The sequence below is a fragment of the Cyanistes caeruleus genome, chromosome Z (genome assembly GCF_971803275.1).
Source record: "Cyanistes caeruleus chromosome Z, bCyaCae1.hap1.1, whole genome shotgun sequence".
In the NCBI taxonomy this organism is placed as follows: Eukaryota; Metazoa; Chordata; class Aves; order Passeriformes; family Paridae; genus Cyanistes; species Cyanistes caeruleus.
Genome location: NC_141732.1, coordinates 33,839,079 through 33,865,880, shown reverse-complemented (window position 1 = coordinate 33,865,880; position 26,802 = coordinate 33,839,079). Strand labels below are relative to the sequence as shown.

Sequence of the window (26,802 nt, the reverse complement as noted above, 5' to 3'; positions counted from 1 at the left end):
CTGCAAATGGACACAGGCAGCCCAAGGCATGGCCCAACAGCCAGCCTCGGTGGTGCTTGGCTTGAGGTGAGCTGGGGCATACTGGTTTCTACTGGGACAGAGTGAATTTTATTCACAGCAGCTAGAATGGGGCTGTGTTTTGGGCTTGTGCTATACACAGGCTTGATAATACAGGGACGTTTTAGTTATTCACGAGCAGGGCTTACACAGAGCCAAGGCATTCTCTGCTTTTTGTACTGCCATGCTGGGGAAGAAGTTCAAGATACATGGGGGGTTGAACTGGCCAAAGGGATATTCCAGACCATTTGACGTCATGCTTAGTATTTCAAGCTGGGCACAAGAAGGAAGGAAGAGACATTTAGAGTGATGGCATTTGTGTCCCCAAGTCACCATGAGGCAGGAGGGGACCCCTGGAGATAGCTGAAGAGCTTCCTGCCCATGGGAACTGGTAAATTAATTCTTCGGGGGTTTTTTGCTCATGTGCTTTTTAAATTTGTTTTTTGCTTTCTACATTACACTGTTTATCTCAAACCAAGAGTCTTCTAGGTTTTACCCTTCTGGTTCTCTCCCCAGTCCCACTGGTGGCGCAGTGAGTGAGCAGCTGTGTGTGGTGCTTGGTGGCCAGATGAGATTAAACCAAGACATGGAGGGACATTTCACACAGCTGGGAGAGAGGTCATCACAGTTGACAGCATGGGGATCAAGCCACAGCATTCAGTGGTGGAGAACAAAGCCAAGCACTGCTCCAAGGCCAGCTCCACAGCTGCTGAGAGCTGGGCAGCCTTGATGGCAAAGGTCTGCCTGCTCTCAGGAAACAGTGTGACAACTCTCCTATCAAGTAAGAGCCTGAAATTCATGGCCCAGCATGGCTAAAGCCCAGGCCCCACAGTACTCTGCACAGGGACATGGTAGTGCACTGTGATGGCACAACCCCAGACAGACACCAGATGTCTTGTCTTGGATGAAGGTGGGAAGCAAAGCCCTCAAGAGCCTGAAGGCCAGGCCCTGGGTGCATGAGCAAAGAGAATTTGGTGGGGCAGAGTCTGCATGGACTGAGGACTAGGTCCCGGAGTGCATGGCTTAAGGGCAACCTGAGGTGGAAGGACCTGCAGAACAAATCTCTCCTGCACAGCTAGATGGCTTAGTCCTTCTGTCCTCTATGCAATAGTATCCTTAACAAAACAGAGCACAGGGCTGGTGACAGGTTTCTCCACTGCAGCTCCACCTGGCTTGCTCAGGACCACAACAAGGGCTAGCTCAATCCGGTCTCATGACATTCGGAGCTGTGGTGCACAAAGATAGGCCCGTCTCCAGCCTCCCTGATCCTGCTGAGGCACTGGCCTCACTCCCTCACCTGCTGCACTCAGCATGTCTTTCTTCCACTGGTAGGGACCTCCAAGTTTCCACTCCTCACACAGCTGCTGCAAGTTCTTCTGGCTTCCTCCCTGTTCCTGACACATATCTCATGCCCACTTCAGCTTCGCAACCTCTGGATCTACTGTCATCACCACCCACCTCCCAACTGCTCCAAGTTTCTGCCTGGGCAAGTCCAAACAGCTGCTGCTACAGCCACAGTCCACACACAAGAAGTGTCTCCTACCCCTGGGAAGAGCCCTAGCCCAGAGCAAAGTGGCAGCAGATCCACACTGCAGCCCCAAGGCTGCCTTCTCCTCCTAAGGCACCTGTCCACTCCATCAGCACCATCTGGGGAACTGTCCAAAAAGCACACCTAGGCATGTACAGCCATAGCAAAGGGCCCTTTGGGAAGAAGCAGCAGGAAGGTCATGTGGCAGTACTATCAGCTGTCAGCAAAACACTGGGCTCTCAGGGACAAAATTTGGGGCAGCTGCTGCTCTCATGGGTGCTCAAAGGACATCTTCTTCTCCCCCTCTGGCACCCAGACCCCAAGGCATATGAGATTCATGCAGGTGACTGGTGCAGGATGTGCCTGTTTTCTGTGGATCTTCCAGAAAGAGCAGGCACCACAGCAGGTTTAAGCTGTTGCGCTCCTCTGGACTACTTCACAGCTACGCTGCCGTGCAAGTGGCACACCGCTGCCATTGCCATTCAACACCAGGCTGACTTCCAACCCAGCCCGGGCTGGAGCCCTCCCCCTGCAGAGGATTACTGCCACAATCACAGCTCCAGCCGACTTAGCACAGCCACAATGAGCAACAGCAAACACTTTCTCACCACTGTCAGCTGACGGCCCAGGGCAGCCGAAAACAACACAGAAAGAAATGATGGGGCAGCAGCTGACTAAGCCACCCAGATTAGAGAGGCTCAAATGGGGCTGAAAAGCAGCATGTACCGCTAACCCAGCAGAACTGCAGCTCCAGCCCTCATCTCAGTTCACCCAAACATGGTCAGGTGGCTCCTGGCTCCAAGAACACTGAGAAAGGACCCAAACACTGACGCTGCAACACAGAAGTCATGCAAGAGAGAAAGAGCAGCTGCCTGAAGACAACCATCACCCTCAACACACATCACCTGTCAGGGTAGCTATGGCAGCATCCAAAAAGGTCATCTGTTATCTCTAGGGGTACAGACCCACAGACCGTTCTGGGTGTCTGTACTAAAGCACTGTGGCTTGCACCCAGGGATTCACAAGCCACAACCACCACCAACCACATTGCAGCCCGTAAAGAGACCCATCTCCCTATACAGTCTCAGAACAGCCATGCACCTGGAAGATGCCACAACATGCTACATCTCAGGTAACCCACAGGTGAAATACACAAGCTTCATGCCACAAAACTGCACACTTGATACTCTGCAAACCTCAGCTCTGCCTATAAGATAGTGGTACAGGCTGAAAAACAGCCCTTCATGGGGCTAGCTCTGCTGTTTTGCTGGCCATGGTCTCCAGTGAACATTAGAGTTGACCATTTTGCACAGGAGCAGGTCAAAAGAAACTCAGGGACTTCCCCAGCACCTCTGAAATTTAGCAAACATCAGCTCCAAAAAGCATCTTTTCTCAGAATCAAGACAAGGCAGTCAAAGCAGAAAGTCAAAGCAGAAGAACAAAAGCAAGACATTGCTAAGCAGCAACAGCTTGTTCCAGGGATCTTCTCAAGTCTCCCAGAGTGACCCAAACAGCCCAGCAAAATATGGGCAATGGATGATGACATTAGAAACCAGGCAACTCTTCCTGCAGTGCTCTCCAGCTCATCCTTCCCCCTCCTCTTCCTCCTCCTCTGCTGCACACCCAGCTGGGCTGGCTCAACACAGAGCCACTGCAGGGAGGGTCTCTCCTTCTGAGGGACAGCTCTCCTACCCCAGGAGCTCCAGCTTAAAAATCAGGCAGTGTCCCTGCTGCACAGTCAGCACTAATAAAAACAGCAATCCAGCAGTGTCAGAGCTTGAACAGGCAGTTTTGTCTGTGCTTGAACTCAAACAGGCACGCATATATAATATGACTGCCTGGGGGCAAAGAATCCCTTCTTCTTCCTCCATGTTCCAAAGAGGTACACAAAGCATTCAGAAGTAGTCCAAGCTGTGACCAGCTAATGCCAATGCACAGCTGTACTCAACAGCCCTCTTCATTATGTACCCAGGGTAGAGTTCTTTAGTATGTGTTTCCATGGATGAATTGGAACAGACCTTGAGAAATCTGACACTATCATTGTCGCTCTATTAGGAACGGCGAGAAGAACGACACAGACTCTCTAGGAGTCGATCAGGAGAATTTCTCTCCGTTTATTACTTCAGGTCTCTTTTATAGATTGACACATGGAAAGTACAGAAAGGAAACTCTTATTGGTTAGCAAATTACTACATTACCATCATTGGTCAGTGGGGTTCACCACCCCCTGACTTTCTCTTGCAAAGAAAACAAGGGACAGAGATACAACACCTGCAAGGCTGTTTTCTGTCTCTAAGGATTGTTTTAAATTCTCCTTGAAACTTCCCAGGCCACTTTCTCAGGCAGGACTTGAGAAAGCTATGTGACCTGCAATTCTACAGGCACTTTGCTGCCTGCTTCAGAGTTAGCATCCACATATCATTTGCCTGAAAATTACCTCAAAGGACAGACAAGAAGAGGATGGCCATGTGAGCATAAAGCTCAACCTCCAACAAAAGGATGCGGCTTGGTGTTACTTTGCCCTGTGTTGACCACAGTAGTCTGCCCTGCATCTCTTCTGCCTTGCTCAGTAGTTCTGCATCTATCCAAACTGACACTGCCACATGCATCACAAGATGCCCAGAAAAATGCAAAGAATCACCCCTATTATTCAAAAATAAAGGGCCACATCAGCCATTTATAACCACCATCCTGTTCCTCTGAGTCCCAAAATAATCATGGTCTGAGCTGAAAAGCTCTGCAACACCCCAGTGCTCATAATGATCCACTTCCTTTTCCTCAAGAGCTCTGGTCCTTTGGGCCTTGCAGTAACTGTTGTCCAACAGACAGACAGACAGAGAGGTAGACAGACAAACTTCACTGTATGCTGAGTCTCCTGTCTCCTTCTGTACAAAGGTGACCTAACTATGAAGTATGACACGCAGAGTTTTAAAGGAGCCTCTTCAAGTCTTTTCCTCATTATGCCCAGGCATGTGATCCTCTGGCACAGGGATTTTGTCTTGGCCTTCTGTTTTTTCAACCTGTCTTGCTCATCTCTGGTAGGGCCATGGGATGCCCAAAGTCTACCCCAGGGATAGGCACTGCATGACCATCCCACTGGGCTCTGCCCAGGCATGGAACCTTCTCAGCCTGGACCGAGGGACAGACCTCTTCTGGCGACATGACACAGGCCTTCCTGAGGCCTGCCCGGTGGTCACCTCACAGCTCCACAGCCCTCGGGCACTTCCCAGGGCTCTGTGACACCTCTTGGCTCCTCCCCAAACACCTCAGTGCTTTTTCTGCAGCCATGCAAAGCGGAAGGCCCAAACCTACCTTTTATCTTTGTGCAATGCATTTCATTCACATCTACAGACTCATTCCATCAGCTCTGAAGAAAGACTGCTTTATCTACCTCAGGCTTAGATTTTACCATTACAAATGTCTCATTTTATATACCTCTAGAAGTATATAGAACTAGCATATCTAAATACAAATCTACTGATTCACTCCTTCATACAGACATCTCTAACTAGCTACATACCCTGTGCCCATGCTGCACATAAACATTTTGATAGCTGACTACTTCCTGGTACAAGGAAGCAGGAGCTGCAGCACTGAACAAAATGGCAGCTCCCTCCCACAAAATGGTGGCAGAAACCTTCCAGCCAGGGCTCTGGCCCAGGAAGTCTGGGCAGCGCTGGAGGCAGTTTCAAAGCGGGAGCCAGCGCTACCCAAAGCCCTCCCAGCCCCTCAACTCACAGGCCTGCACACACACAGGGCTTCCCCAGGAACACTCAGCTACACCCACGGAACATTGGCCAGCGCCAGGCACAAGTGCTGCAGGGCAGGCTCTGTGCTCCCCGCTGGGCCTCCTCCTCCTCCTGGGCGCTCACTCACCGCAGGGATGCTCCCGCCACTGGAACCTCCCTGCCACGGCCATGGACCAAAGCCACACGGAGCTCTCACACAACCCAGCAACAACCCTGCTCTCAAAGCGTGTGCTGCACACAGGCTACAGTCCAACACTGAGCACAGTGTTATAAATGACAATTAGAATTTCAGACAACTAAGTCCCTTGGGTTAACAACAGTTTAATTAAAAATAAATATAATATAGTAAATTAAATAGTAATTTGGTATAAAATAATACAATTTAGCAAAAAAAATACAATTTAATAAAAAAACCCAAATTATATATGTAATTTGCCAATAATTAAATACAATTAAAGCATAAGCAAAATCGAATGGAGTACAGGGAGGGTTTCTCACCCCACCTCAGGTACAAAACAAAGCACTTCATGCAAAACTTATATACTGTATGCTTATACATACCTCCTATTTTTGATTTTTTTTGACTTTAAGTTACTATTCTTCATGGCGCATGCCTCACTTGCTGTTAGGGGCTCTCCAGTCTTCTTTTGGGGGTCTTTGGACAAAGGCTTACACTCATCTTTGCTGTCCTCTGGATGGCCTCACAGGTCTGTGCGTGTGTACTAAGCATTATGTTATGTAAGTCTATTAATTAGTCTTACATTTAATGATTTTTAGGCCCAATGCTTAAAGTCATTCTAATTTTGTCCATCTGAAGGCTGTTTTCGTCTTGGGACATTACTTATTTTCCAAACTACATCCTGTACTTAATTTTAACATGTAACATCTGTAAAGGAGTACATCTGCCTTGTAACAATGATTCTTTTAATTGCTTCTAATAGGAACTTTCCAAATAGTTACAATTTAGTTAGCACGAATCAATTCCATTTAATACAACAGCACACTGGTGCACCTCAAACGCCAGGTCTTCAGCCCCCAGCAACTCATGTGCAACAAAAGCAGAGCCTGTGCTTTGGGAGAAGGCCACCTCACTCTCCTCAACATGCTCCAGCTCTAGGCACACCACCAGAGTGCCCCTCCTCCAGCACACCAAGGCGAGCGATGGATGCCTGCACGAGGCTCTCTCACATCTGCGGTGCTGCCACGAGGGATCCCGTGAAAGGCTGGTCTGCAGGCTCTCTGCAGAAGAGACTCTCTCCCATCACCGCTTCCCTTCCTGGGGAAGTCACCCTGGGCAACAACACACCAAGTCCAAAAGGAAGAGAAATCCCAACCCCCAGCACATTTCAGATTCCACCACACACCCTTCAGTCTCTCCCTTCCTGCACCCAGCTTCACCATGCTCCAGCTCCAGGACCAGGCAATGAGGCACCGCATCAAATCCTTTTCTGCACCATTCCTTGAACAGTTTCACTTTGTGCACACACGCAGCACTCTACTAATCCAACCGTACCTCTTTCTCTGAACACTTATATTTGCACACAGGTACACCCATGTCCCTGCACCCACACAGACAACACAGCCAATACATGTCTTCACATACACATGGTTCTTTCACCCTGCAATTTCTGCCCTTGCTGCTCCAGCAGGTTTCACTGACCGACCCTGCAACAATGGTGACCCTGCAACACCTGCCCTCACATCTGCCCAACACAGGCATTGCCCAAGAGGAGGAGGAGCACACGCTGAACCTGCACATCTCCACACAGCAGTGGGCAAATCTACACTGGCCACTTGCATTCTCTCTCATCCTTTCAGAGACTTTGCAGCTTTTCAGAGACTTTGAAGAGACTTTTGAGCTTCAAAGAGTCAGAACAAGTGATGGCCACCTTCTAGAAGAAAGTGCACAGGAATTCTCTACCTATTGGACCCAGTCATTGTGGAGATGTCCTGGGCCAGAGAAATGCAGAATTTTTGTCTTGACTTTAAACCTTTGATGTTAAAAAGCACTCAAAGTCCTCTTCTCCTATGTCTGCCTGCCCATCATCCTATCCTGAGGTTGTCAGAGGTTCTCATGGTTGCTGCAGCATCAAAGGAAATGAGGGGACTAGCCCTGCACTGTCACTCATAGCAGTCTTGGATTCCTGCCCAGCATGTGCAGGTTTTGCTCCTGTGCAGTCCAACGAATCACAACCTTGATGTACTTGGGGCACTGTGAGAAGAAGATGCTCTCACAGCCGTGTCATGTGCCTTTCTCACTGCACAAAATTCCGATCAGACCTGTTACTGGTGGTGTGTCTTATTACCAAGCTACATGAATTCTTCACAGTGAAACTTGTTTTGTCTGGAATTTTGTCTCAGTCCTGGAAATGCAAGTCTGTAGGAGACTGTGCCCTAGGGTGAACATGTCCATTCACCTGCTGAGACTGGTAGAGGGCCAACAACAGCTTTTGAAAACCAAACATTTAAGCCTTTGTGCAACTGCTGGAAATTATAGAACTTTAAGGTTTTTTTATGTAACTCTGGTCAGGGATTTTTTTGCCTTTTCCCAGGGAGAAGGGAATTGAAATTTCTTTTCAAAAGATCCTGTTCACCAGGCATGGCTCTAAAATGTTAACATCTATGGATTATGAGTAGCCATAAAATACACAGGAGATAAACCATTAATGACCATTATTGAACATTAATGAACATTACCACTTCTAGTGCAGTTGGAGACACCTGGGCTAGGAAGAGATTGTTAAGAGAACCAAAGAATGAAGACGTAATTAGCATCAAAGGTGATCAATAACCAATAGGAAATTGAAACTAAGAATTGTGTAATTTAAGACCAGTGAATGTGAATTTCTTTGGGGTTTAATGTATAAATATGTGAAAAGTCTAGTAAGAAACATGTATGATGGAATGAATTTCACTGCACAATCCAGGCATGTGTGGATTAAATAATTTCTGATGCACATGCTGGTCTGAAAAACATCCTGGGCAGAATAAAGTAATGCCTTGATTCTCTGAAAACATGTTGGAGAGTTTCTGTTTTTCCTACAGTTTTCCCCCATCTATTCACACTTCTGTGTGATATGCCTGTACTTCTTATGCTTCTTGATTCTCAAGTCCTTCACACCCTTTTTCTCTCACTACATCATTGTGTTAGTGCTGCAAATATCTCATTTGACATAGAACAAGTGTGTCCAACAATTCTCTGTACAAAATTACTGCCACATTAGACCAAGAGAAGGAAAAGTAAAAAACCAAAAAGTAAGACCTGCTTTTCAAGGCCCAGGATAGTGTTCTGGACAGTGGCATAGGTACCATTTACAAGGCCTCGAGCTGTGGGCTGTGAAGCTTGCTCTGTACAACCTTCTCTTAGCCTACAGTCTTGTTTTACTTATTTTAGCTGTGACAGCTAGATTTAGCACAATGAAGTACAAAAATGTCAAAAAACTATGAACAAAGAACCTTTGAAGAAAGAGAGTGCTCCAGCCCTAAGCTGGCTGCAATACACATATTCCCTCCTACCAGTTAAAGACAGTGTTGTAACAATACACATATTCTATAGGCCATTTATGAGATTCACGACTGTACTGTGATTCTGCAATAATTGGAAATGCTAGAGTCTGCAAAATTTCATGTGCATTTTTACTGTAACTGACGTATCACTCTACTAAATGAAAAACCCTTGTAAATGAAAATAGCCTCAAATGAGTAAACTTTGAATTAAACATAGGATCCCCCATGTGTGGATTTCCTAAAAATGCTTTGTCAGACGATTCTGGACTCTGGCAGCAAGCAGACTCTGGAGGCAGTAGCAGTCGTAGCAGAAGGTGGTGCTCACCATTGGGAGCCCCTTGCAGGCACACCCCTGTGAGGTTCAGCAATTTCACCTCTGTCATGTGCCCTTCTGTTGGGCCAGCCTCTGGCTTGGTTTTAGAAGACCTCCACTATTCAGCGACCACACAGCTTGGCCTGATGCTGCTTCCAGCCTGGCTCACAGAAGTGATCATCTGCAGAGAGAGGAATGCTGTTGCAGGTGACATGCAGGGTGGCAGGGTTCCTTAATACAGGATGCTGAGGGGTTGCCCATCACTAGTAACCACTTGCATGGGGAGCAAATCAGCCATGTGCTTGGAACGCTGAAGAACACAGTGAAAGCTGAACCTGTGAGTCTACAGGTTTCAAGTACACAGCAGTGCCTGAGGTGCCTATGCAGATGCATACCACCTGGAGATTGGCAGCAACCTGGATATGGGCTGGGCAAGCACAGCCCTCCTGACAAGGGCTGCACACCCAAAGCAGTGCTGGCAGGCACCAAACAGCACCTCCTTGATGGAGCACCCACCTGTGGAGGTGACGAGAGAGCTCCAGCTGCAGAACTAAATTCTGTGGGTTTTGGTACTCCAAAACTGAGGCATTTAAGTGAATTAATTGAACATCTGCAGGAGTACTGCATACAGTTCTGGTGCCCCCAAACCTAAGGACATGGAACTACTGGAACAAGTCCAGAGAAGGGCCACAGAGTTGCTGAAAAGACTGGAGCATCTTCCCTATGAAGACAGGCTGAGAAAGTTGTGGGCTGTTCAACCTAGAGAAGACAAAGTTGTGTGGAAACCTCACTGCAACCAGTATCTCCAGGTTGTATAGGAAAACCAAAAAGGCACTGTCAGGAACTGTTGTAGCAGGACTAGGATAATCAGATACAAACTGAAAGAGGAGAAATTTAAGTTAGATATTAAGAGGAAATTTTTTGCTGTGAAGGTGGTGAGACATTAGGACAGACTGCCCAGGAAAGCTGTGGATTCCACAACCCTGGCAGTGTTCAAGGCCAGGCTGGATAAGGCCTTGAGTAAATTGTTCTAGTGGGAAGTGTCCCTGCCCCTGGCAGGGGGGCTTGGGACTAGATCATGATGTCTTTTGTAACCCTTTAACATTCTGTGATTCTCTGCAGAGGAGAAGCACGGAGCTGTTATTCCTCAGTCGCTCCCTCTCGGAAGAGGACTTTGGCTACTGCCTTTTGGCACCACCGGTCCCCTGGGAAGCCAGCGCAGCGACCTGAGGTGGCACGGGCGCGTCTCCCGCCCGGCTCCCGCGGCCGAGGGCGCGTGTGGCCCTTCCCGAGAGCGGCAGGACACGGGTGGCGCGCAGGCGCTCCGGGCCGGAGCGGGCGGGGCGGAGGCAGCGACCGGGTCGGGCCGTTCAACGGCGGGCGGGGGCGACCGGGCCGGTTGGGCGGCGCCGCCGGGAGCGGCCGCGCAGCCCCTCAGTCCTCGGGCCCGCGCACGGAGGCGGCGGCTCCGCCAGGCCCCGGCCCGGCCTGCGGCGGCTGCGGCGGCAGCACGGGAAGAGTCCGAAAGTCCTGGGTGGAGGAAGTGGGAAGGAAGAAGCGGAACCCCGCCGGGCGTAAGTCCTCGCGGTCTGAGGGGAGAGGCAGCGCGGAGGAGCGGGCGCTGCCAGCCAGTGCGAGGCTGCTCCTCCTCAGAGTCTGTACGGTGACAGTGTCCCGTCTTTAGTGGGTTAGTGGATACTTTATGCCTTCGGAGACCTGTGTTCCTCAGGGGAGTGTTTGTAGTCTGCGAAAAGTGAGGCTTCCAGGAGTTCATCCCTCCCTGCAGGAGAGCTGTCCGCATTTTCTCTTTTCCATACCCTGGCTAATGATCCGCAGCGCGGATCATCCGTTCTGAGCATTCTGAAGAAAGTTTGAGTTCAGATGCTGGCAGTGATGTTCTGGGCTATGTGCGCTGACTTTAGTGATGATGACGCGACTCGGGCTCTGTTTCCAATGAAGTGTCCTGCTGTCTGGAGGCAGTGAACCGCCGGAAGAGTGTCATAACTGCTGAACGACCTAATGTTAAAGAGGCTTAACTCAAAAACTATTTTTAAAAATGTTGAGAAGATACTCTGAGACGTTTAGCTTTCTGTTAATATTTCGGTGTTGTCACAATTACTGCCTTAAAAGTGTGCGTAACTGCTGACTGTAGGAATGGGAAGATTGTAAGGTGTGGGTTGAGACTGGGTTCAGTTTAACCTTTGTACCCTAGTATCTGTCAGCTCATTTAACTTGTCCTTGTAACTACTCCTTACAATATAGTTTAGGGGTATAGACTTTATAATATGTCGTTTGCTATTTCTGATCTAATCCTACTATTGTATTGGTTACAACTAACATGTCTGATACTGACATTGCATCTATTATTTGAAAGAGACGGTAGGCAAAAAGGCCCCAAAATGTTTATCATCAGCTTTTCCATGTCTCTTGAATGAATGTGGCTTGAAACACAGTTGTAGACAGAGCAGCTTTTTTTACTGTAGTTCTCAATGCTTGAGTGTTTGGGATTTTTTTAATGCGATCGGGACTTTACATCACTTACATATTTTTCTGGTGCATGACATCATTTGAAACCGAGAGGGTCCAAAGGAGATATGAACCTCGTGTGTCTTTTTCTTCTGGCAGGTGGCAATCACGTCTTCTTTGAAGCTCAGAGCACCAGCTGCAAAGTCTCTGAAAGGATGAGAGAGAATGCAAGTGGCCAGTGTAGATTTGCCCACTGCTGTGTGGAGATGTGCAGGTTCAGCGTGTGCTCCTCCTCCTCTTGGGCAATGCCTGTGTTGGGCAGATGTGAGGGCAGGTGTTGCAGGGTCGCCATTGTTGCAGGGTCGGTCAGTGAAACCTGCTGGAGCAGCAAGGGCAGAAATTGCAGGGTGAAAGAACCATGTGTATGTGAAGACATGTATTGGCTGTGTTGTCTGTGTGGGTGCAGGGACATGGGTGTACCTGTGTGCAAATATAAGTGTTCAGAGAAAGAGGTACGGTTGGATTAGTAGAGTGCTGCGTGTGTGCACAAAGTGAAACTGTTCAAGGAATGGTGCAGAAAAGGATTTGATGCGGTGCCTCATTGCCTGGTCCTGGAGCTGGAGCATGGTGAAGCTGGGTGCAGGAAGGGAGAGACTGAAGGGTGTGTGGTGGAATCTGAAATGTGCCGAGGGTTGGGATTTCTCTTCCTTTTGGACTTGGTGTGTTGTTGCCCAGGGTGACTTCCCCAGGAAGGGAAGCGGTGATGGGAGAGAGTCTCTTCTGCAGAGAGCCTGCAGACCAGCCTTTCACGGGATCCCTCGTGGCAGCACCGCAGATGTGAGAGAGCCTCGTGCGGGCATCCATCGCTCGCCTTGGTGTGCTGGAGGAGGGGCACTCTGGTGGTGTGCCTAGAGCTGGAGCATGTTGAGGAGAGTGAGGTGGCCTTCTCCCAAAGCACAGGCTCTGCTTTTGTTGCACATGAGTCGCTTGGGACTGAAGACCTGGCGTTTGAGGTGCACCAGTGTGCTGTGCTCAGTGTTGGACTGTAGCCTGTGTGCAGCACACGCTTTGAGAGCAGGGTTGTTGCTGGGTTGTGTGAGAGCTCTGTGTGGCTTTGGTCCATGGCCGTGGCAGGGAGGTTCCAGTGGCGGGAGCATCCCTGCGGTGAGTGAGCGCCCAGGAGGAGGAGGAGGCCCAGCGGGGAGCACAGAGCCTGCCCTGCAGCACTTGTGCCTGGCGCTAGCCAATGTTCCGTGGGTGTAGCTGGGTGTTCCTGGGGAAGCCCTGTGTGTGTGCAGGCCTGTGAGTTGAGGGGCTGGGAGGGCTTTGGGTAGCGCTGGCTCCCGCTTTGAAACTGCTTCCAGCGCTGCCCAGACTTCCTGGGCCAGAGCCCTGGCTGGAAGGTTTCTGCCACCATTTTGTGGGAGGGAGCTGCCATTTTGTTCAGTGCTGCAGCTCCTGCTTCCTTGTACCAGGAAGTAGTCAGCTATCAAAATGTTTATGTGCAGCATGGGCACAGGGTATGTAGCTAGTTAGAGATGTCTGTATGAAGGAGTGAATCAGTAGATTTGTATTTAGATATGCTAGTTCTATATACTTCTAGAGGTATATAAAATGAGACATTTGTAATGGTAAAATCTAAGCCTGAGGTAGATAAAGCAGTCTTTCTTCAGAGCTGATGGAATGAGTCTGTAGATATGAATGAAATGCATTGCACAAAGATAAAAGGTAGGTTTGGGCCTTCCGCTTTGCATGGCTGCAGAAAAAGCACTGAGGTGTTTGGGGAGGAGCCAAGAGGTGTCACAGAGCCCTGGGAAGTGCCCGAGGGCTGTGGAGCTGTGAGGTGACCACCGGGCAGGCCTCAGGAAGGCCTGTGTCATGTCGCCAGAAGAGGTCTGTCCCTCGGTCCAGGCTGAGAAGGTTCCATGCCTGGGCAGAGCCCAGTGGGATGGTCATGCAGTGCCTATCCCTGGGGTAGACTTTGGGCATCCCATGGCCCTACCAGAGATGAGCAAGACAGGTTGAAAAAACAGAAGGCCAAGACAAAATCCCTGTGTCAGAGGATCACATGCCTGGGGACTTAAGTTGTGTTTTCCCTCCGAAGAGTCTGTGGAGTCGAGGCATTGTACACTTGTGGGTAAGACGTTGCATGCCCCAGATGCATGCTGTTTCCATGGTGGAGTTGAGACATGTACATTGGTGCAGGTTCTGGGTCAGGGGCATGCAGAAGAGCTCTGGTCCCTCCAGAGGGTCACCCCCACCTCAGAGTGCAGGGCACTGTGGCAGCAGGTGGTGGTTGTGACCTGTATCACTTTCAGTGGGAGTTCTGGCCCCACTGCTAGTAAGGTGTCATCATATCACAGAATATCCAGAATTGGAAGGGGACACACAGAATCATCAAAATCCAACTCCTGGCCCTGTGCAGGAGACTCTAAATCACACCGTGTGCCTTAGACCATTGTCCAAGTGCTTCTTGAGCTGTCAGACCTGGTGCTGTGGCCCCTTTCCTGGGGAGCCTGTTCTAGTGCTCTAGTCACCCTCTGGGTGAAGAACCTTCTCTTTATATCCAACCTAAATCTCCTCTGACGGAACTTTGGGCCATTCCCTTGGGTCCTGTCACTGGTCACAAGAGTGTAGATATCAGTGTCTGCCGCTCCTCTTCCCCTCACAAGGAAGCTGTAGACTGCAATGAGGTCTCTCCTCAGTCTTCTCTAGTCTGAGCAGACCAAGTGACCTCAGCCACTCCTCATGTGGGTTCCCCTCACAGCCCTTCACCATCTTTGTTGCCTCCCTTTGGACACTCTATTAACAGCTTAATGTCTTTCTTTGTGTGGCACCCAGACCCGCCCCAGCACTCGAGGTGAGGCTGCCCCAGCTCAGAGCAGAGCAGGACAATGCCTCCCTTGCCCGGCTGTGATGCTGTGCCTGATGCACCCCAGGACACAGGTGGCACTCCTGGCTGCCAGGGCACTGCTGAACCATGTTCAGCTTCCCATTGGCAGGACCCCCAGGCCACTTTCCAGAGTGCCTCTCATTCCCCAGTTATACACACATCCAGAATTGCCCTGTCCCAGGTACAGTATCTGGTACTTGTCTGTGGTAGGTCAATTGCTTAACAGCGCCCACCCCTCTTCTGGCCGTGTGGCCTCGTGATTGTCTGGCAGAGCTAACCTGTGCATGATGGCTGCTGTGCTCCTTTGTCAGCACTTTTTGACAATGTCATGCCGTGTGTGTTTCATACCATATTATGCTTGTCTTGCACAACTGTGGCCCTACAACTCTACCCAGATGTGTCATGGTCTCCAGAGATGAGCCACTGAGTTGTGCATTCTAGCTTGTAGGGGGAGGGAGTTTGAATAGTAAAAGCCAGTGGTTTTTGTTTGTGTATATAAGAATGCGCTTTTTTTTCCCTTTTTTTTTTTTCTTTTGGAGGCAGGGGTATAGGTGAAGATGCAGGAGCCAGAATTTGTTGCAAAAGCCCTGCGAGCTGTTCTTCATGCCTTTAAAAATGGCATACGTTTGTCAGAACTTCAGAGTGAATACAGATCCCTGACCAATGAGTTGATTCCCTTCAGGCACCTAGGATATGACACACTGGAAGGCTACTTGGAGAGTATCCCAGGAGTGGTCAGAATGGAAGAGAACAAAATGGGAGAGGTAAGAATCAGTTACAGTTCAGAAATTGCTTTTGTGATTGCAGAATGTTCCTGGTTCATAGCTTTACCTCCTTTTGTCCTGTGTATTTCTGTAGCACATATATGTTGCACTAATTCTGGGAGAGGTGGAAGCTGTGACAGAAGATACTAAGTGCTCCTTATTTTCCTGCCTCTGCATTCCAGACCCAAGGTTGTCTATGCAAAAGGTGTAAGGTTGCAGAGCTTTTTCCTGGAAATGTGAATTCTGTATGGAAAGATCATTTGTATGACTGGAGATCTGGCCCCTTTCTCAGCATTTCTGACTTTGGAGGAGATACTAGTGGCTTGTCCTGGGACTTTAAAGAAGGTTTACTTGTGTGTGTTAATCATCTCTTCTCGGTGGGGTTTAGTATCTTTTTTTATTTTTTACAGTGAAACTCTTAAGTGCTGTTGCTTATAAGCCTGACAGTGCTTGCTTTGGACTTAGTATTCATGTTTTTTATGGGTTGCAGTGCAACAGGACTGCAAATATGTGCTGTGGTGAGGAAGAGCTCCTGTAGGTGAGGTACCTTGCTGCAGCAGTTGCAAGCAGTACCTCAGTTTGGCAAGCATGTAAGGGATAAAGGGTCATCACACAGATCAGGAAGGAGAAGCAGATCTTAGCAGAGGATTGGTGTGGTAGAAGAGCTGTGCCTTATTCCTTGCTCATGCTGCAGGTGTCTAACCAGTGTTTCCTGGTGGCTGCCACCTTTGAAGCTGCTTGCCCAATAGTCTGGACTTCCTGATTTGAAGTCAAAATGCATTCTTTTGATAGCTGGTGTAACTGTGTGACTTGCAGATAATCTGCGTGACAAGCTTGAAGCCTCTCCCTTGTTGGAGCTATGTCTGGGTTCCTGAAGTCTTTGTAGCCTGAGGCAGAGCAAAAAAGCTAGTGGATATTTGTCACAATGTACAGCTGTCATTGCAGGTCTAAAGAGACAGGACTTAAGACTGGGCTTCCTTGTTTGCTCAGCTGGATCAGGATAGCATCTGGGAACTCATTAGCTGTGTGGTGAGAATACGGTGAGAGGTATCCTGGGTTTTGTTCTCATACCTGGAAATGTGGCTGTTTTTAAGCAACAGGTTCCCTTTCTACATATTTACATCAGAATTTGCCCTTTTACAGCAGATAAGCAAGTTTGGGATTCTTTTTCTCCAAAGCCCGCCTCAGCTGCAGCTGCATCAGTAACAGGATTGCAGGTACCTCAGGTCTGGGAACATTTGTGATCCTGCAATTAAATGCTTCCTTGTGGTGGTTCTGGCAGATAGCCATCTGTTTCTAACTAGGGCCTTGCAGTGTGTAATCTGGTATCCTCCCATTCCCTTGAGATCCTTGTTTATCCACTAATACGATGTGTGCTGAGAACCTTGTGAACTCTTGGATGGCACTACGGGCAGTCACTTCCTTGTGGCAGCTGTTACAAGACAGTGAAATGTGGCTTTGGGAGGTGAAAAAGGAGAAAGTGACTAAACAGGGCTCTTGAGGTAGTTGAGGAAGACTCACTCTGGTTCAGAAGTGCCAGCTGTGCATGACTGAAACAGCTGAGAGGAAGCATTTGTTGAACACCTGGGAGGTAGGAGAGGTGCAAAGACTGAGCTGACATTGCTGTTTGATGCCCCTCCTGTTGCCACTGTCCGTAGTGTCCCCATGGCAGACATTAAGCAGAGGGTGTCAGACATAATTATGCACTGATGTGGGCTGCTAAGCTACCTGGGACTGCTCCCCTGTGCTTTCTTGTTACAGGACCTGGGCTATATGTCATTATAAGCCTGTTCTCTTTGTTAACCTCTCTCCAGCATACCTGAGCTCCATTATAGGCTGATACCATAGCTCAGAGTCCACACAAGGCCGCTGCAAGAGCACACAGTCAGCCATTCTCTCTTCATGGCTCTGGAGTACCCTGACTTCCAAAATGTTCAGCCTCTTCTTTTAATCCCCGGGTGGGCAGTGGGGCAGGACAGCAAAGACATGCACATCCAGGGCTCTGGTAGCAGTTGATATTCCTGACTGCAGTCTAGATAGTCTTAAAAGGACTTTCCTTACTGCTAGCACAGCTGTCCAAGACGTACCACAAGAAATGTATTCAACAAGAAATAGTATAAAGTAGGCAGTAAATAATACAAATTCATCTTAAAGTGCCACATGATACGTGCTGCCTAAAGTATTTGTGGGAGGTGGATATTAGCTAGGTAACTGAGGCTGAACAGACTGATTATCTTGGGAGGGCAATGTTATAAATTGTCCTTTGTTCCGCTTGCTACTGAGCACCAATTTAGCTGTCTTGAACAATGTGGGAAAGATTAAAGCTGATGACTTTTTCTTTAGGCAGTAGATACATCCCCTAATTTCCACAGAAGATGAGAATTAAGTTCAGCGTGCAGAAAGCACTGCAAGGGGACTCACTGAAATACTGTGCACCTGCAACAGGTGATTGTATAATTTCAAGGAACCCTACTTTGCTTTGCTTCATGTTCATTTTTAAGAGCGGTTGCACCTTCCTATAAGAAAACTTTGACTTCTGCTTGAATAATTAAGCCACTTCAGAAGGAGAAATTTGAAGACTGCTTTGCTCTCTGCCCATGCACACCATCCCTTTTTACATCTAAATTCATTTTAATTCAAACCATTTCGTTAAACTATAGCTATGAAAAAAGGGAAGGAAATGCTGAAAATCTCTTAGAACATTAGTGACAGGAAAAACCTGAAGTGTACCAAAGATGTGAAAATGTGCATTTAAAAAACTATGATAAACTATGATAAGGACAAAAAACTTTTATACTGAGACTTCGAGAACAAAAGTCAAATGATCTATCCCATGCATCCACTCCCATTAGCTAGGAGTTTGAGGAAGGCTTTTGTATGCTTTTCTGGAAGTGTGCACAACCAGACATCTCTCTGAAGTGCCAGCACAAAACTGTCCACAGCTTGGGCTACAACCAGAAGAAACTAGAGATCTTTGTGTTGTTCAGGGCTGTGATCTCTTTTGAAGTCATGGAGAGTTGTTGCACACATCCAGCATGCTGCTGTGGGTTGACACTGGCTGCTGAGGAGTTACAGGCTGCAGTGGTGAATAGGAGGAGTTCCTGTGAGACCTTCTGATTTTGGGAGCAGTGGGGATGCTGGGAGCTGTCTTGGGACAGATGATGAGATAGCAAGAGCTTATGAGTAGTGACAGACCAGTGTATAGGAAATGTGTTGGCTGTCTGTCACAAATGTCTTAGGTGGGAAGAAGTGGTAGAGAAAGCAGAGAATGCCTTCATTTGACAGCTGCAAGAAGTCTTTCATTTGCGGGGTTTCATCCTCATGGGGGACTTGGGCCACTGCCATACCTGCTGTAGGGACAAGACATCCAAGTATGAGCAATCCAGGATGTTTCTGGGGTCTGCTGCTCTCAACATCCTGACACATACAATGAATCAATGAGGAGAAATGCTCTGCTGGACACAGTCCTTGAAAACAAGGAACAGCAATTGCAGATGTAAAGGCTAGGAAGAGCCGTGTCTGTGGCTAGATGGTGTCTGTAAGCCTGAAAGGTGGGAAACAAAGCAAAAAGTAGGATCAGCAATGCGGGACTTCAGGAGAGCAGACTTTGGCCTGTCCAGGAGTCTGCTTGGAAGACTCATGGAATACAGTCCTGAAGAGAATGATCCAGGAAAGGTAGTGAGCTTTCAAGGATTGCCTCCTCCAGTTTGAAGAATGGTATATTCCAATGACTGGGGAAAAAAGCAAAGAGGGGCAGGAGCACTGCCAAAGCTGAGCCATAAATGGAAGCATGCATGAGGTGGAAGCGGGGAGAAGCAGCCTGTGGGGATCACACAGATGCTGACCGAACGAATGTACATGGACCTAAGAAAGACTGTGTTTACTATTGATTATTTGAATAACTTGAAGACCAAGACAAAGTGTCCTCCACTTGAGAACTGCTCCCAGGGCACTGCCAATTTTGAGAAAGTGCTTCCAAAGAAAGTCCTTAAAATAGCTGGTTAAGTGTACAGGCAATGGGAAGAAACAGGGACAGGGATACAGAACCAACAGAAAAATTGGAAGAAAGAAGGTACAGCAAATGAGGAGCTTCAGCCTTTTGCTGTGTTTCACTTCACTAAAGCTTTATCAAGTCCCTAGTCAAAGAGCATTGTTTCATAGACTTCTGTGAAAGGGTGAAGAGTGAAGGATTTCAGGTTCACCTTTCACAAAGATGTGTTATGACTCAGGTACAGGCTGCTATATGACAAAGTCTCTGTCTTAAGCAAGGTTGGAGAAGGTACACGTGAGTGAAGAAGGAGCTCCTGTCTTAAATCTACCATTACAGGCATGCAGCAGGAGGTAGAAACAGAATTGGGTGAGATGGAAGGAGTTTAGAGATTCTATAGAAATAGGCAGAGGAAAGTGCAGGGCAAGGAATTCTTAACCTTGTTGGGGAAGATTAAGATAGGGAACATTTGGAAAAATGGAATGTTCACAAGTCCACAAGATTATTGCAGTGCACCCACAGGTGTCAGTTACCTTGGAAGGGTCATGGTAGTTAGTGGGAGGTTCTTGAGGACTGAAAGAAAGCACTGCACCTCGCCAGGAAGGGTGGGAAGATCAGCCTGATGTTGAACTGTGGGAAAGTTGTTGAGTGTCTAATCCTGGAAAGCTGTTCCAGGCACTTAAAAGACAAGGCATGTCAGTAAGGGTTTACCAAGTGAAAAATCATGTGACCAAATAAGTACCCTTTCAAATTGAGATGGTTGGTTGAATGGAGAGCATTGGATGTAGTTTAACTGAATTTTGGTAGGGATTGTAATATCCTCCTCTGTAACAAAACCCATTGGGAGACCACTTCAAAGTGATGTGCCCTGGGATAGATGCTCAGAAACTGCTGTCCAGCATGTTCATGAATTATCAAGGTGATGGGACAGAGATCATCCTTAAAAAATGTGTAGATGACAAGAGAGACTGATAGAGCAGACAAATGTACTTGTTCCGAGGGATCTCAAGAAGCTGGAGAATTGGAGTATCTGGAGCGCTTTGTAGTTCAGTATAGGGAAATGCCAAGTCCTGCACCTGGGGAAGAAAAACCCTATGCTCCTGTACAGTTTCGAGGTTGACCAGATGAAAGGTAGCTTGTAAGAGAAATGCCCTGGAGTTCTGGTGGGTGCAAAGTTCATAGTAAGCAGGGTGCCATTGCAGAAAGGAAGACCAACAGCACACTGGGATTCATTAGGAAGAGTTGCCAGCACTCTTGACAGAGGTGATTATTCTCCTTTGCTCAGCAGCAGTGAAACCACATCTTGTTCTAAGCTTCTCAAGACAGACATGGCCACACTGAAGCAAGTTCATGGAATGATTGTGAAGGTTAGGAAGGGGCTGGAGTATAAAATCTCTGATATGGGGCTGAGAGAGCAGGGATTGTTTGTGCTGGAAAAGAGAAAGCTCAGGGAAATCTTATCCATATGTTTCTTAAAGGGAGTAAAAAGACCACGGAGCCAGACTCCATCTCCAGTTCTCATTGGTATTCAGTGAACAGACAAGAGACAACAGAAGGAGAGTGAAATAAAAGCAGTCCCATGTAAACATTAAACAGCCCACTTTTTTACAGTGAGGCTGGCTAAACAATAGAAGATGATGTCTAGGGTGATTGTGAGTTCTTCATCCCTGGGGATATTCTACCACCTACTAGGTCTAGTTGGTGCTGCTTTGAGTAAACATACTGTATAACATAGACTGTAGCAATGTTTTCCAACCTCAAGTTTTCTGTGATTCCTGGTGAGAATGGTGGATTGCTGTTTTTATTAGTGCTGACTGTGCAGCAGGGACACTGCCTGATTTTTAAGCTGGAGCTCCTGGGGTAGGAGAGCTGTCCCTCAGAAGGAGAGACCCTCCCTGCAGTGGCTCTGTGTTGAGCCAACCCAGCAAAGCTGCTGGGTGTGCAGCAGAGGAGGAGGAAGAGGAGGGGGAAGGATGAGATAGAGAGCACTGCAGGAAGAGTTGCCTGGTTTCTAGTGTCATCATCCATTGCCCATATTTTGCTGGGCTGTTTGGGTCACTCTGGGAGACTTGAGAAGATCCCTGGAACAAGTTGTTGCTGCTTAGCAGTGTCTTGCTTTTGTTGTTCTTCTGCTTTGACTTGGTTGTGAGAAAAGATGCTTTTTGGAGCTGATGTTCGCTAAATTTCAGAGGTGCTGGTGAAATTTCTGAAGGTCTGAGTTTCTCTTGCCCTGCTCCTGTGCAAAATGGTCATCTCTGATGTTTGCTGGAGGCCATGGCTAGCAACACAGCAGTGCTGGCCCTATGGCACTGCTGAGAAAGGGGCCCTTTCTCAACCTCTGCCACTACCACAGAACATGACTGAGACTACAGACTTCCATCTTTTTAGTAGTTTTGGGGTAACTGCCTGTGTCATTATGAAGTCCTGGAGGAGTACTCATCCAGCTGCCTTTGCAGCAGTTGAATGGTTATCCAAGGATGGGCTGTTGTTGGGGGCCAGCCCAGTGCCTGTGAGGCGATTGTTGCAGCCAGGATAGTTGTGCAGTTTCTTTGGTAAGTGGAGCAAAGGAAACTGTGTTCCACATGGCCATCGTGGTGCCAGAGCCTCTAGTGAGCCTTGGCAGGAGGAATAAGGATAGGCTTCAACCCCATGGCTTCCCAGAGTTACAAGGCAAGACTGTGGGCCTGTGGGATGGGAGAAACAGACTGTTTCTCAGAGGGGCCTAACCTAATGTGGAAGGGCAATGGAGAGGCTTTGGTTGTCTGGTTTGCTGATTTCTGAGGTTCACTGAGGTTTCTTCTGGGGTTTCACAAAAGGAGAGTGTTGGAACCCTAGGCACAGAGAATTTCATGCTCTCTGTGCTGACAGGCACAGACCCACAAGAGAACACTGTGTTTGAGACCATGGAAAAGGCTTCTGAAATTGATAGAACTGAAACTGTGAGTGTGTAGTTTAAACAGAAGTGTGTTACATCAATTAGTGGGAAATTTAGACTTTAAGGTTTTAGAATATAGTGATATATATGCAACAAGGTGGAGGGTTTAGGACATTAACCTGCCTTGTTCTTTCACCTTCTTCTTCATGGATTTTAGTAATATTGTGTGATTGGATCTGAAAGTCCACAGTGCGGAACACAAGTGTTTGGCTATTGGGTCATAAGTAAAAATAAATTGGCATTTTATAATTGGGTAGTTGACACTTAAAAGGCCTTGGGAAGAGATACCTGGGGCTCTATTTTCTAGACTGTTGGCTTAGTGTGCAGACAAACTCGCTGTCTGTGAGAATGTAATAGATAAGAAAAAATAAACAACTAAGTCCGAACATGAAAACTGTCTCTCTTCTGCTTATTAATCCTGACCTTGAGGAAAAAGAGCCCATAGACTTTCCATAAGTGAGATCTCCAAGATCCATGTCTGCTGCTGAAGCTTTTCCTGAGCTGCCTGCTGGCTTGCATGATCCAAGAGTTACTGGCTTGGAAAGGGATACAAGTAATTCTGAAGGCTGTGGATGAGCATGGGTCTCACTGACTGCTTTTTCCCCTGTCTCTTTCCTGCTCCAACAAGGTCATTTGCCATGCTGTTAGTTGCAGTGAAACTGTGCGAGTTGCTCAACTGGTGGCCCGACAGAGGAGTTCCAAGAAGAAAACAGTCCGGCAGGTGAACTGTCAGATGAGGCTGAAGAACACATCTCCAGTCAGTTTATCAGGTAAGCCATAGGCAGCTCTAGAGAGCCTGCCTTTATGAAAGTACTGTGCAGCTGCTGCAGCAAAAATCTTGGCTGTGAGAGTGTGTCACCTATGGCCATGAGTTCCATGGTCCAAGTGGAGAGTTCTTGGGAAGATGAGAGTTCTTGACAAGGGTGCTTATATCTGAAAGCCATGATCAGAGGGAAAGCCTTTTTCAGGAGTGTATATGAGATGTGAATGATCTTGAAAAACAAAGTCATTGGAAGATGCTTGGCTTCACTTTCATGTGCTCCTGCTTCTGTGAGAAACATGGTTGAGATGCAGGCAAAAAAAATGTGGCAATGAGCCTGCTTGTTCTTTATGGCTGGCCTTTGCCTGTTGTGGAGTGAGAGGATTGAACTATTTTCTCACAGTGAGGAGTCCCTGCAGCATCATCTGTGGCTACTTCAGCAGCTCCTGTTGCTGATGCCAGTGCCACAGTGCCACAAAAGTTCTGATGCCCATTTTCAGCTCTTTTACCTCTTACCTTTTGCATAAGCTGCTATAGCAGTGTTTCCCTAAAGTGTGTGTCAGGTTTTCCTCACTGCTGTGCTGTTGTGTGACTGTCTGTGGAATTGGGCCTGGGATTAAGCCCAGGCAAGACCCATTTGCTTGCTAGTTGGCAGCTTGGAGCAACAGTGGGTCTCACAGTTCGTGTGTATTGTGTGTTGTGTGTAATGAAGTGTTTGCTGCTTCTTGCTTTTTTACAAGGGTGCCAGTTGGATAGCTGAGCTAATGGCTCATATCCCAGTTGAATGACAGGGATTATAAAGGCAGGTTGGTTCACTGTTCTTGCACATCAATCCCCTTGGAAGTGTTTGAAACCTTCAAAATTGATGCAGCACGTAAATAGTAAAGTGACCAAGAGTTTGTTTATCCCAATGTGGCCTGAATGCTAACATGGTGTGTCCCTCTGTGCATGTAACTTGGCCACATCTGCTGTGGTGGGAGTTCAGGTGTCCACAAGCCAGAGTAGAGAAGAAACCCTTTGGATGGCAGTACAGAAGGTGCCAGGGAGATGCAAGTAGACTGGGTGGAGGAGAATGCTACTCATGGCTGTACCTGCAAACTCTTTAGGAAAGCCCAAAGGAACTTTGCGTCAACCTCGGTCTTTGAGCATGCCAGAAGAAGGCAGTAAGAGGCCTGTTCCTCGCCTGCCCCGAGGCAGAGAAGTGGCATGTGGAGGTGTGAAACCTGTTGTGGAGAGTGCCCGATCTGCCTTACCTTCAGCTGCTGGGAGTGGACCACCTAAAGAAATCCCCATGCAGAGGCATGTCACTGTGGTAAACAGGTCAGTGTGTGTATGTGTGTGTGCACGTGTGCACAAGTGAGGGGAAATTAAGCGTGATGGACCCGTGGATGCCACCATGTAAGTAATGCCTTTTGGGGTCCAGTGGGAATCCAGGCTTCTGCCCTTGCAGCGGGTGAAGTCAGAACATAGGATGGAACCCCAGGAAGGAGACGAGATGATGTTTTGCCTTTTTGGATGCTGCCATAGCTGGTTTCTGCTCTTGGCCTGTTCCCATGTTTTCTGGGGAGAAATGTGGCCAAAGGTGTCACAGCAAGGGAGTGTGGGGCTGTTGCCCTGGCCCAGGAGGGAGCGGTTGTGGCCAGACAACCGTGGTTGTGTGACAGAAAGCAGGAGGAGCAGATTTGTGTGCAGGGACAGGTGATGTGTGTTGAGGGTGATGGTTGTCTTCAGGCAGCTGCTCTTTCTCTCTTGCATGACTTCTGTGTTGCAGCATCAGTGTTTGGGTCCTTTCTCAGCGTTCTTGGAGCCAGGAGCCACCTGACCATGTTTGGGTGAACTGAGATGAGGGCTGGAGCTGCAGTTCTGCTGGGTTAGCGGTACATGCTGCTTTTCAGCCCCATTTGAGCCTCTCTAATCTGGGTGGCTTAGTCAGCTGCTGCCCCATCATTTCTTTCTGTGTTGTTTTCGGCTGCCCTGGGCCGTCAGCTGACAGTGGTGAGAAAGTGTTTGCTGTTGCTCATTGTGGCTGTGCTAAGTCGGCTGGAGCTGTGATTGTGGCAGTAATCCTCTGCAGGGGGAGGGCTCCAGCCCGGGCTGGGTTGGAAGTCAGCCTGGTGTTGAATGGCAATGGCAGCGGTGTGCCACTTGCACGGCAGCGTAGCTGTGAAGTAGTCCAGAGGAGCGCAACAGCTTAAACCTGCTGTGGTGCCTGCTCTTTCTGGAAGATCCACAGAAAACAGGCACATCCTGCACCAGTCACCTGCATGAATCCATGTGCTATCAGGGGTCTGTTGTGCAGAGGAGAGAGGGACCAAGCCATCCTGCTGTGACTCAGAAAAGTAGGAACAGCTGTGTTTGGGCCTTCCCTTTTCTGTGTGTGCAGGTGAGTTGCACTTCCCTGAAAGGCAGAGGCACTTTGCCTTAGGCAAAACAAAAAAGAGCACTTAGAGTTTTCTCCAAGTTAGTTACTGTAAGGAAAATACAGGAAGTATTTTATAGCATTTAAAGATTTGTAATGCATAAAATAAAATTAGTTAGATGTCACTCTTCTTCTGGCTATTCCTAATGTAGTCTGCTACATCTTGTGTTATCTTTGTTCATCTCTGGCTGTCTCTCCTGAGCTCCTTCTAGGTAAGTATTCTGCTGTTCTTTCTGTGGCAGTTTCTGCCCTGCACTGTAGGAGAAGCTGCAAGCAAAGTCTGCTTTGGCTCATGTATTTTTAGAAGAGGAGACATCTTGTGCTTTTGCAGTGTCCAAATGCTATCCTTAGCTTGGATACATAGTGAAGGGAAAGTTAGGGGAGGTGAGATTCATAGTCTGTTTGAATACGAGGTTGTATAGTGGCCACGTGACTGGATTAATTTGTTTCAACTTGGCCAGTTTGAAGCAGGACTGGCAAGATCCAAGTGTTCTTGCTGCTGGGGACATTCTGTACCTCCTGAACTGTTGTAGCTGCTTGTACTTTGGGAATTGTAGGAGGGAAAGCTTCTCGGAGGCAGGAGGTCCTGACTTCAAAAAACAGTGTGCAAATGAGTGGAATTATGAACAGCATCCCCAGAAATCCTGGGCTGCCAGCAGCCTCATAGTTATCTGGCACAGACTTGAGGGCACTGTTCCAGCAGAGGTGTCAACACTTGCCTGTGAGAATGGCTGAGCCTTCACAGCGCAGGTTGACTGAGACAAGTCCTGAAGGTGACAGACTCTGCCCCACTTCCCAGTTTGGAGTGAGCTGTTACCTTTGTGCAGTTTTTGACGTTCTGTTACCCACCCTGCCCCTCCATGTACCCACATCGTAGGAAAGGACATCCATGCTCTCGTGGTTGCACATAGAGATCTCTCTTTTCTCCTTTTCTGTTGAATATCTGTCCTGCTGTGGCAGATGTGTGTTCCTTGCCTCAGCATAATGTCCTGTCAGTGACAGACTTTGTTTGGATGCTGACAGGTATTGGTGCTCCATGCAGTATCACATAGTGAAGCTCCTCACTGAGGCTGCAAATGGTGGTTTCCTTGTGATTACCAAAGTCTATGTCCCACCTCTGTAGTACTCTGTGATATTTTTTTTGAGATTTTCATGATTACAGCTTCAGGGGCTTGCCCCTATGTAGCACTAGGTGGAAGGGGAACAGGTTGTTTGTCTTCCCAGTTCTGTTACACATGACAACAGAGAAATGCTGAAGGTAGCTGTCCAAGGCTTTCTTGCAGATGCTGTTTCAGGGTCTGAGGGTTGTCTTTATAGCAGCAAGCTCTCAGGTTATCCTGACTATGTTGCTGTGGACCCTCAGAAGCAGGGAAAGACCTTGATGGTAAGGCTAACTGCAGAGATCCTTGATGCTGGAAGGCAG

At 48.0% G+C, this 26,802-nt stretch overlaps 1 protein-coding gene and 1 long non-coding RNA gene across 19 annotated transcripts in view; both read left to right on the top strand.

The window, feature by feature from the left end:
- Positions 1 to 4,168: 4,168 nt before the first annotated feature.
- Positions 4,169 to 8,349, top strand: LOC147648331 (uncharacterized). Its single transcript, XR_015280049.1, has 2 exons — positions 4,169 to 5,598; positions 6,334 to 8,349. It is a non-coding gene; the product is annotated as an uncharacterized LOC147648331 (long non-coding RNA).
- Positions 8,350 to 10,475: 2,126 nt separating this feature from the next.
- Positions 10,476 to 26,802, top strand: part of TDRD7 (tudor domain containing 7) — a 47,071-nt gene continuing 30,744 nt past the window's right edge. For 2 of the 18 annotated variants that reach the window (XM_086866810.1, XM_086866802.1), the window contains exons 1-5: positions 10,556 to 10,841; positions 11,780 to 11,894; positions 15,053 to 15,277; positions 22,829 to 22,970; positions 24,067 to 24,280. In XM_086866810.1, the coding sequence (XP_086722936.1) occupies positions 15,071 to 15,277; positions 22,829 to 22,970; positions 24,067 to 24,280 (563 nt within the window). In that variant the 5' untranslated portion in view covers positions 10,556 to 10,841; positions 11,780 to 11,894; positions 15,053 to 15,070. Of the gene's footprint in view, positions 10,842 to 11,779; positions 11,895 to 12,362; positions 13,758 to 15,052; positions 15,278 to 22,828; positions 22,971 to 24,066; positions 24,281 to 26,802 lie in introns of those variants that run through there. The other 16 variants (XM_086866800.1, XM_086866799.1, XM_086866803.1 and 13 more) reach the window with 16 other exon arrangements.